At 47.4% G+C, this 11529-nt stretch overlaps 1 protein-coding gene across 1 annotated transcript in view; it reads left to right on the top strand.

Annotated features, from left to right (window-relative positions):
- The first annotated feature begins 3083 nt into the window (after nt 1-3083).
- The window catches only part of FAT2 (FAT atypical cadherin 2), a 46125-nt gene continuing 37679 nt past the window's right edge, over nt 3084-11529 (top strand). The window contains 3 exon segments of the mRNA XM_054516450.1: nt 3084-6083; nt 6085-6349; nt 6750-7064. Of these exon segments, the coding sequence (XP_054372425.1) occupies nt 3084-6083; nt 6085-6349; nt 6750-7064 (3580 nt within the window).

Below are 11529 nucleotides of genomic sequence, written 5' to 3'. Positions count from 1 at the left end.
TGCTGGTTTCATGCTATGCAGAGCTTTCAACCCATGGAACAAAAGTCATAGAGACCCACCTCTTTTCTGCTGGTTCATTGCTGTCATCTTCCAGGGTCAGTCCCAACAGGATTTTCCCTGGAGCTGAGCCAATTCACCAGATTTCCCCTGTCTTCAGAGCACTGTCCCCTGTTTTTCTGTTAATCTTCCCCATGGCCCTTGAAAATGTCCCAGTCCCGGATAATTTTGCGTCGTGACTGTGGCATAAATGATTCCAGAAGCAGAGGACAGATCAGGGACAGCACAGACATCTCCTGGGGGATCTATTACACTTCAAATTGCATTAAAACCCTGCTGGAGAAAGAGAAACAAGACCCTCAGACATGATTGCTTCCCATGCAGCCTACTAAAGGAGAAACTGCAGCTGCAGGTCATAGGGGATGATTTCCAGGCCCAGGGTGGGAAGTTGCTGTCAGGGGACACAGGCTCTCTGTGATACTGCTCAACTGAGCATGGTCCTGACCCAAAGAGAAGCTCTTGAAAAGCTGATGGTGATGCCTCCCAGACACTTCTCCCTAAGTTTTGACCGTGTCTTTCAAAGTTTCAGATCATTTCCAGGGGAAATGAGGCTTCTGCCTCATGCCCCAGATGTGTAGTCACTCTCCATCCCTCATAATACCTGCTGAAGCCATTGATTGCTCTCAGTCCAGCTTGTAATTGAGAGCAAAGCTCTAAGAAATATTGAGGTCACAACAGGTTTTGAAAAATAATTATCTGGACAGAGGAGTAAAACCCTGCTAATACAGAGGGGGAAAGCAGCAATGTTAAGTGAAGCCCTTCTTAGATGTCAGGAAATAACACAGGGAAGAGGGAGGTTAAGTACATTCCAGGAGAGATTCAGACGAAAGCTTGCATCTTGTTAAATGCCAGAAAACCCACTCCTTGCTGAAGGTTATCCTCCCATATTGAATTGCTGGTGCCCAGGAAGGCATGTGCTCTGGATCCAGCTTTTCTTGTGGTTGTGGAGTTCATAACGTCTCTGCTTTGCGGCTTCTCTGAAGTCTTACGAGAGATGAGTTCACATTGCCGTTCGAGTACAATTCAATTAAAAAGTCAATTAGCCCAGATACAAAGCCATCGGATTCATTAAGTCTGCTGTTGGTGGAGCAGCTCTGCTTTGGTTGCTGGTTGATTCTGCTGCCTTGCTGCACTCTGGGCCGTGTGGATTCTGGCCCGGGCGCTCGCAGCCACGCGTGCGCAGCCTGCCAACGTCTCCTCTCCAGGTTCAGCAGTTGAAAATGCTGCAAGGGAGTAGCTCTAGGCAGGTCCCTACATGCTGCACAGCTCTGAAGAGCTGTTAAGTAACGAGCAACAAGCAGAGCTTTTAAGAACATGGTTTTCGACTTCTCAGAAGGAGCCACAGTGCCTTTCTGGGTCACCCATCTCTGCCCCCCCGAGTTTTTCTTTAATTTGAAGTGCATTTGGGGTTATGTTGTGTTTCCTAGAAGTGAAATGGTGACATGTAAAATTGAGTCTGAATTTTGTCAAAACTTAATTGTGTTGATTTCTCTCCAACGTCTGCTAGTTTGACTTCAGCTTCAGAGCAGTTGTTTCAAAAAGGAATGACCACAGAGAGATTTTTTGGATGGTTGGCTTCTATTTACCAAGGAGAAAAGGATTTGAAGCAAATATGAAATTTACAGCTTTGTATTTATCAGTAATTAGATACCTCAGTGAGAGAATATGACACATGCTCTTAGTTGGGATCTAACAATTTGTTCCTAACATTCAACTTGAGTTACAAATTGAACTAGTTCTGGTTCTTAAAGAGATGAGTCTTGAAAAAGTGTCTGGAAAAACAAGTCTTCCCTGTTTAAATTAGGAATGTGCCAAATGACTGGCAGGTACTTGATATATAATTTAAATTTAAAACAGGAAGAAACAGTTCTAGATAAGGATCTCCTAGGATATCTAGGGGAAATATATGCACCTATATTTAGCTTATCCCTGGTTTCAACCCCTAACTGCACACACAGCAGCGTGCACTTAGCTTTTGAAAAGAACAGGCCTTGATCCTTTAACAAGCTCTGCAAAGCTCCCTAATAAAGTTACATCCCTGTTAATCACATATGTGCTCCCCAGTTCCTCCTTTGATACACCATGGAGCCACAGTTCCACCTTTGATAAACCATGGAGCCACAGCTGCTCGGGAACTGCTGGAGAAGGGAGCTGATGGAAGGTGGTCATGGACAGCAGATCCTCCACAGGAATCCTGACCCTGGGGCTTTGCCATGAGAAGGCAGCAGCCAGAGAGATTACTCAAGGGCTGAGGGTGACATGGGCAAAGTGTCCAGCTGGAAACCTGCTCCTTCAGTCAGCACAGAGGAGAGAGGCAGCAGGGTCAGGCCTGTGAATTAGAAGAACTTTGAGGTAATTGAGACAGGGCTTGACTAGAAAGTGAGAGGAAGCTGTTGGAAAGGCCACATAGTGGGGCTACACATTCAGAAGGAATTTTTACAACATGGCATGTGTTCCCCATCATTACTGGGGAAGGACAACACATTCTGTAGCACAGGGAGAGAAAAGGGAAGACAGCCACAGAGAGGCACATAAATCAGTTTGTATTTTGACTCTCAAAGATAATTTTCAGAAACATCAGTGAAGAGAGAAGTTAAGATGGAGAAGGGAGGCTGGAGAAGCAAAACAAGAGGAAGTTTGGATTATGGGTGGAGAGGGTAGATATGCTGTTTGACTTAGGAGAAAGCAGAATGAAGGGAGGTCAAGATTGTTCAGAGTAGCAAGTTAGCCTGATCAGAGCATTTTGCATGACTTAGCACATTTTGCCCCCTCTATAAAGACAGAAACTGAAGCAGAGAAGGTGAAGAAATTTGAGCCAGCGTGGGGATGTGGGAGGACAGATCTGTCACTGGGACAGAGGGAAGAAGAGCTGAGCTAACAATTGTATTATCAGTAAAGGTCAGGGTAGACAGAGCAGGGAGGTGAGGCTGAGCCCTTGCAGAATTTCATCTGTAACACACTGACCTTAATGAGAATTACCAATGTTCTTCCTTTGACACCTGCAGGGCTCAAGGAGACACCGCACCATGGAAGTCTCCATCAGGAGTCACTTCCTGAGTGTTGCTGTTTTCCTCATGCATTGTGTGGTCCACAAGGCCAGCTGTGAGAAGGGCAACACTTCCCCTCTGCACTTCACCCACTTCTTCTACAATGCCACCATCTATGAGAATTCAGCCCCCAAGACCTACGTGGAGAGCTACGTCAAGATGGGTATTTACAAGAGAGAGCCTGAGTGGGACATCAGGTACAGAATAGCTTCTGGGGACAACACTGGTCTGTTTAAAACAGAGGAGCACGTGATTGGGGATTTCTGCTTCTTGAGAATAAGAACCAGGAGCAGCAACACAGCACTTTTAAACCGTGAGGTCAAAGACAGTTACATGTTAATAATCAAGGCCACAGAGAGCACCTTTGCCTACGAAGCCTGGGCCAAAGTCTTGATTCATATTCTGGACAGAAATGACTTGAAACCTCTCTTTTCACCCCCCTCCTACAAAGTGTCCATCAGAGAAGACACTCCTCTGAAAACCGTGGTCAGCACGCTCAGTGCCACTGACGCTGACGCTGGCCAGAACGCTGAGTTCTACTATGCCCTCAACACCAAGTCCAACCTATTCACTGTGCACCCCACCACAGGGGCAGTTATGGTCACAGGCAGGCTGAACAGTACCCATCGAGGCAGGCATAACCTGCAGGTTTTGGCTGTGGACAGAATGAGAAAGATCACGGAGGGGAATGGCTTTGGGAATTTGGCTAGTCTCACCATCCAGGTGGAGCCATCTGCCAGGAAACCCCCCTCTATCTCCTCGGTGAAGGTGACATCACCTGACTCAGATGAAGACTTTATCTATGCAACTCTCTCTGTAGAAAGTGGTGACTCAGAAGCAGGGATTGATTCGGTCGAGTTTGTGGATGGAGATCCAGGAAGACATTTCAAAGCCATCAGATCCTACTTCGGGAGCACTGAGTTCATGATTGTGTCAAACAAAGAGATAAACTGGTTACTTTACCCGTTTGGTTTCAACCTCAGTGTGCAAGCCAAGGACAAGAGCAAGCCACCACTGTTCTCTCCTGTCAGAGTTGTCCACATACCTCCCTCCAAGTATGTTTCTGCCAGGTTTGAGAAAGAAGTGTACCGGGTCCAGCTCAGTGAATTCTCCCCAGCTGGAAGCCAAGTTGTTATGGTGAAGATCACACCAGTTGTCCCAAATCTTAAATACATTTTGAGACCTACTCCTGACAGCACAAGCTTTAAGATCAATCCTCACACTGGACTGATAACTACAGTCAGAGCAATGGACTTCCATGAGCAGTCTAGTTTTGAGCTTGAAGTTACAAGCAGTAACAGTCACACATCCACCACTGTTATTGTTGACATCACCGACTGCAACAATCACGCTCCAAGTTTTACTCAGTCTTCGTATCATGGGGCCTTTGATGAAAATGTTCCTCCTGGCACCAGTGTCTTAACAGTAAGGGCTTCAGATGAAGATAAAGGAGACAATGGCTTTGTCACCTACAGCATTGCCAACCAGAAATCAGTTCCCTTTGTCATTGACCCCTATTCTGGTGTCATTTCCACCTCCAAGTCGATGGACTATGAGCTGATGCAGAGATGGTACCACCTGCGGGTGTGGGCGTCAGACTGGGGCTCACCCTTCCGCCACGAGACTGAGGTGTACGTCTCCCTCACACTCAGCAATGTCAATGACAATGCTCCTGTGTTTGAGAAGGCAAGCTGCAGTGGCACCATCCCACGGGACTTTCCAGTTGGGAGCCCTGTGGCCACGGTCTCTGCAATCGACAGTGATGAGCTGCAGCATATCAAATACGAAATCAAGTCTGGCAACGACTTACAGCATTTTGAACTGAATCCCATCTCTGGAGTAATATCCCTTAGAATATCTCTGCGAGATCTTCCTTCTGAACAGCCACTTTTCTACTCTTTGAAAATAACTGCAACAGACGGAGAGAACTACGCTTTGCCAACATCTGTAAACATCACTGTGGTCAGCCAAGGCCTCCCCGTCCAAATGCACTGTGAGGAAACAGGAGTCCTGAAGCAACTGACAGAAACCATCATACACTCCATCGAGTCTCAGTCTCAAGGCCATGGGCAGGATGATGAAACATCTCTGAACTTGCACCTTATAAACCATAATGCTCCTAAGTTTGATGACAGCTTTCCACGATCCATTGATATCATAGAGACTGTTCCCATCAACTCAACTATTGCTGACCTTTCAGCCATTGATCCTGACACTGGTTTTAATGGAAAATTGGTTTATGTGATCTCAGATGGAAATGATGATAGCTGCTTTACAATTGACCTGGAACTGGGTCTCCTTCAAGTCCTTTCTCCCTTAGATCATGAGCAAACCAGCTTTTACATTCTCAACATTACTGTGTATGACCTTGGCACACCACAGAAATCATCTTGGAAACTATTGGCTGTGAATGTATTGGATGCCAATGATAATACTCCTAAATTCACTCAAGGTGCCTATTGGGTGGCAATACCAGAACATGTAGCAGTAGGGACAACAATAGCTCAACTGAAAGCAGAAGATGCTGATACAGATGACAATGGGAGAGTAAAATACTCCCTCCTAACCCCCACAGACAAGTTTGCCATTAACAGTGTCACTGGAGAAGTGACAGTTACAGGTGCTCTGGATAGAGAATTGTGGCCTTGCTATGTGCTGAAAATAGAAGCTAGGGACCAGCCCAAAACAGGCTTCCAGCTGTTCTCTGTCACAGACCTCGTCGTGACTCTGGAGGATGTCAATGACAACACCCCTCAGTGCCTCCCAGCCCTCAACAGTGTGAAGGTCCCCGAAGACCTGCCCGTGGGGACCATTCTCCTGTTTCTGGAAGCTTTTGACCCTGATGCTGGCTCTGGGGGGGAGGTGAGGTACAGCCTCATCAACAATGAGGAGATGATGTTTCATGTGGATAAGCTGACTGGGGCGCTCCGTTTGGACAAGGAGCTGGACTATGAGAAGAGGGACTCTTACAACCTCACCTGTGCAGGTCAGTGACGGTGGGAAGCCCTTCTCTCGCTCTTCCCTCTGCCACCTGGAAGTGAACGTCATTGATGTCAACGAGAACTTGAACCCACCACGCTTTGCCTCCTTTGTCTTCAAAGGCTGGGTGCAGGAGAACAGCCCAAAGGGCACGTCAGTGATGGTGGTCACAGCCAAGGACATCGACAGGGGCAAAGATGGAGAGGTTCAGTATTTCCTCCGAGAAGGCACTGGCCTGTCTGTCTTCCACATTGAAAAGGACACAGGTAAGGACTTCTTCATTTAATAGTGCACCTTGAAGGATTAAACTACCTAGTTTTGGCCTGGCTCTTTACAATGTTCTATGCATTCAAGCCTTTCTTGATTTTGCAGAGATGTACTAATTTACCCCTGGATCTGGGTAGGAACAAGCAGGAGTTTTTCTCTTTAAAATAATGGCAGATCAATGTCTGTCCTGCCCCAAAATACCAAGGTCTTCTCTATCACCCGTGTACCAAAAATTAACCTCAGCAGCAGCAAGCCCCTCACACAATCTCACAGCCACACAAGGTGGGTGTGAGAGTTTGCGTGTGCAGCAAAGAGCAGGAAGCAGACTTGAGACTGCTCTGTCATCAAGGAGTCTGAGTTCCTTAAATCCCTCACAAACACTCCCTGTCCTTCTCCTAGGCACCATACGGACCATAGGATCGCTCGACCGGGAGGGAACATCTCACTACTGGCTGACTGTGCTGGCCCTTGACCTGGGAACAATTCCTCTGTCTTCTGTGACTGAAATTTATATTGAAGTCACTGATACCAATGACAACCCACCTCAGATGTCCAGACCTGTCTTCTATGCCTCTGTGATGGAGAATTCCCCACCAAACACGTCTGTCCTTCAGCTTGATGCCTTTGATCCAGACTCCAGCTCAGAGGGGAAACTGACCTTTCACATCCTAACTGGAAATCCTCAGGGACTCTTCACCATTAACCTCCTTACAGGTAAGACTGACCCAGCTCAGCATCTGTTTTTGAGGCTTCCAAGTGCCCAGAGGATGTTACATATTCAATATAAACAGCCCACACAGCTGCCTTTGTCACACTTTTCTGCTGCAGCAAAAGTCTCAGTCTCCAAATACATTCTGTGGGGAGTCTGAGGATTGAAACCCTCAACCTGAGGGCTGCCATTGGCATCCATATGGCTCTTAGAATGACACAAATGTGCTGCTTTCAAAGCCCTAAACAGTTGCTTTTAATCTTCCCCCTTATAAACAACTGTTGCACAGCCTGAGCCAGGGAACAACACCCTTCTGGAGGTGACTGTTCCTGACACAGACCCAGGCAGGATTAACAAAAATGAATTCCACTGCACTTAAAGGCTCCACCCATTCTCCAGCACCATTAATGTAGTAAGTGTAGTAAGCCTCTTCTGCCATCTTCCTAGACTATATCTTTCATCTGAGGATTATTTACCAGATCTTCCAGAGCCATCAAAACCCCGCTGATGTTTTGTGTAAACAGCTTCCTCAAAGTATCCCAGCAGAGCTGACATTGGGCCAGTCTGGCAGGGAAAGCTGTGCCGAGCCCTTCATGCCATCAGCTCCTGGGAGAGGAGGGAAGGGAGGGCACAGAGCCTGAGTATGGGAGAGGATTAATTGCATGACTTTGATCTCCTGGAGATGATAAAAGCAGTTCAGCTACTGCAGCGGGATGGAAGCTTGCTCTCAGATGAGGAGCTGGGTGGATTGGAAAAGGCTAGTGCTGCTCTCAGCTACATGTTACCAGTGGTGTGATGGCTCTCTGGCAGTGCTCTACAGCTGGAAGAAAGAAATTATTATTATTATTATGAAATACTAAATTATTTTTGTCACAAGGTCCTCACAGGGTGTGTTTACATGGCACTGTATAAATGCACCTGGAGATGTCAGCTAACTGTGACCACTGCTGCCCACAGCTGTAGCTGTCTGTGCTGCCAGAAGCCTTTTAGCCTGCTCAGGACATTGCTCTGCATCCAACTTTCCCACATAATCCAAACAGCCATGCACAACGCAGCCCCAGGACAGCTTGCACAATGCAGGGTTCTGCAGAAATGTTCCTTCAGAAGCCCTGTGGCACAAAACCCCTGCCTTTTTGATGGGATGTGGAGCAGGATGGCTGTCAGGACACCAAGCTGGCTCCCCTCTTCAGCTGAGCAGCCATGCACCCTGCAGGAAATTCAGCCTTTATGCTGCAGGCAAAGCTTTCAGCCCCATTTGAGTGCAAAGTCACGATCCAAGGCTGTTCCATAGGAAAATGAGTGACTGGCAAAATCCAAATGTTTGCTAATGAGACACCTCACCTCTGAGCCATCCCATTAATCCAATCTTTGACAAAAAAAGCTCTCTCAGGTATGAGTCATCTCCTCTCCATCTCTCCCTGTACTCAGGTGATTTGCATGAGAAGAGTGATAAGTTTGTCAGTTCTGAAAGAAACTCATGGGCTGATCTTATCTCTTGGACAGTTGCTGGAAGTCTCTTCTTTAAACCCTGAGCTTGGAGGTTGTTTAAGGTCCTGCTTCCAACCCTGATGACGATTCAGTTATCCATTACTTTACTTGCATGTCACCCAAAAGAACCTATAATTACCTGTGAACATTGGCATAAACGGAGCAGTTATACCCTCATGTTTACAGTATCTAAAGAGAAGTCATTTGCTGCTGCTGCCAGGAGGAATATCACAACTTGTCTAACGCTCAGGGCCCTAGGCAGCCTTTTGGAAACCCAGCAGTATTTTCATTCTGCAGGCTAGTTGCTCCATTTAGTAGAGTAAAACAATAATCTTTGGTCTCAACTTGGTAGTGGAGTGCTGGAAGATGAGCTGCTGTTATCCCCATTAGTACAGGATTATGTTAAAAAAAAGTGTTATTCCGCTGCAGGGCTGAAGACTGTGATCAAGACATCTCCTTTTGGCCTATCCCACATGGTCATTTTCATCAAAGGACAGACAAATAAGTCACACTGGCACTGAAATAAGAGCACAAGAGGGCCAGAGGTCAGTCTGAGTCTCTCCTAGGTAGGACATTTCTGGTAGTGGCCTCTAGGCAAAGGGAGAGGAGGAGGAGGAAGCTTGTTCTCATCCTATGTCTTAATAGGAATTAACGTCCTGATGTACTGCTACAACAGGTGTACCCACACCCAGAATAACCCTGCAGAATAGCTCTGGATAATCATTTAGGGCAGAGTGACACACTATTGCAAGTAACCGAATTCAGTTACTGGTTGTGTGTTTGATTCAGTGTCTTGACATGGGGTGGATTGGCCAGTGGGGACATAACCAGCAGGGCCCCTTGACTTCTCCTGAGGCCTTGCAGGGGAACCAGGAACAGCCATGGTAACTGTCCTGGGCTTCTCCAGCATTCCCAAACACCACAGAAAGGCTCTAAGATCTCCAAGCTCTCAGTTCTCTAAAGAGGGTGGAGAAAAAGGAGGAAAACACATGAAAGGCTGATGAGAAGAGGGAACAAAACTGTGCACTGAGATGAAAGCTCTGTGCCATGGGCAATGGAATCTCTCCAGCCCAGCCTGGCAGCTGGTGTGGAGCAGGGTTTGTGGGAGACAGGGGTAGAGAGATACATGGAGAGATGGGCAGGTAGCAGGGCTTGGGGTGTTCTTGGGCTGGAAAAGTTTTCAGCTTGTTTTGTTCAGGATTTGATGTGAAGGGGGTTTGAGTGCAGACAGGACCAGGAGGAACTGGGAGGCTGTGGCAGGAGGAGTCAGGACAAAGCCATTCATCCTGCTGAAAGGCTGTTTGGAGAGTCCTCTTGCTCTGGATTATTTGTCTCCAGCTCTTATCTAGTGCTTGTTCTTCTGGTGTTTCTTCTGCTGTGACTGTGTCCATTGGCTTCCCCAGGGTGTCTGTGGTTCCCTGCAAGGAAAGATTTCTCCATAGGGAAGGACATCCTGCTCTTTAGGCCCAAGGGATGGTTGCATGGCTGCTCCTCAAAATTAACATAACACATAGCTGAGCATGGAGCAGTGCACAGTGGGGTCAGAACAAGAGGCGGGGTGGTAGGAAGAGAAAGATAAAAAGGTTAAATGGAAACAGGAGTAAGACAAGAGAAAGAGGGTTTTAGGAGGACAACCTCTTCCCTTCTCAAGCTCTTGTGAAAGCCTCAGTGCCTGCAAACCTGATTCTGGCTATTTTAACTATCTTAGATTTTCCCCCCTGCAGCAAGGGCAGGGGGCCAGCAACCTCCACCCCAGCCCTGTTCTTGCCAGCAGAAGTTATTATTATTTTTTGTTCCCTGACAACAGTGCCCTGGTAATTTTGGTGCTCTTGTTCCAACATGACCAGCCTTCCTCTCTGCCCTTTGCAGGCAGCAAGCAGGAGAGAGGCAGACAATCCTTTCTCACTGCTGTGTGTGGACAGGCTGCTGGAGCACAGTCTATTCTGTTGCATGCAGGCAACAGAAGGCATTGTTCCTGGACCTTCACCTGGCTAATTGGCCAGGTGCAATTAAGACCTTTGACAGTGTTGTTCAGTCTCTGTAGGATTCAGCAGAAACCATCAGGGCCTCATGCAAGAGCACAAATGCAGGACACCCACTCAACTCCATCACAGGTCCCATGGGACAGGCTGGATGGGGTTTTCCAGCAGGGCAGGGCACTGATAACTCACACACATGCACATGCACACACAAAACACTCATTAAAACTGAGCGTGCACTTCCCAGGCCTTGTAGGGGACAGCAGAAAGAACCAAGGAACTGTGTCCCCAGGCCACAAAAGCTGATGGCAGCTCCCCTTTAATAACAGCTTCCAGTTGCATTTTAGCCCTCTGGCCTCAGAGGGTGTATAACCAAGCAGCAGCAAATGAAAATGTGCATTAATTCCAGTTGGCCTCTCTCAGGAGCCGTGTGCAGGGTCCCTCTCCCCAGCTCTGGGTGCTCTGTGCCCGTGTGAACACTGCTGTCAGTTTGTGCATCTCAGCACCGCGGCTGCAAACGGGAATTAGGGTGATTAACCCTAATTAATTGACCACAAGGCCTTTCAGATCCCAGCTGGTAACTGGCTCCAGAGGGGGGAACCAGGAGCCGCGGTTGGGCAGGAGTAAGGGACAGAGTTTGCCTGGGGTAGAGGAGAAGCCAACCTTTTGCCTTGTGGCTCAGCAGATGTGAAGATAAAGCAAAAAAATTCCATCTGGTGAGACTCCCAGCTGGGATACAGCACAGGTTATGTGATAGAGAGCAGAGCCAGCCCTTACTCCCCAGGAGAATGAGCATCTTCAGTGATACAGACATTCAAGTGTCATTAAATTCCAGTTCATCTGCCTTCACTGCAGTCCTTCTCCAGCACTAGAAAGCTGAGCTATGATCCTGCTTTCTTTCATTTTTTTCATTGAATCATAGAAGAATTTCAGGGTGTGGCCAAGCAAATCCAGATAGTTACTTTAGAGTGGTTGAGTTCCCTTCCATCAGCTGGCATGCAGT

This window comes from Molothrus ater, chromosome 15 (assembly GCF_012460135.2).
Source record: "Molothrus ater isolate BHLD 08-10-18 breed brown headed cowbird chromosome 15, BPBGC_Mater_1.1, whole genome shotgun sequence".
Taxonomy (NCBI): domain Eukaryota; kingdom Metazoa; phylum Chordata; class Aves; order Passeriformes; family Icteridae; genus Molothrus; species Molothrus ater.
This window is presented reverse-complemented; position numbering and strand designations above follow the sequence as displayed.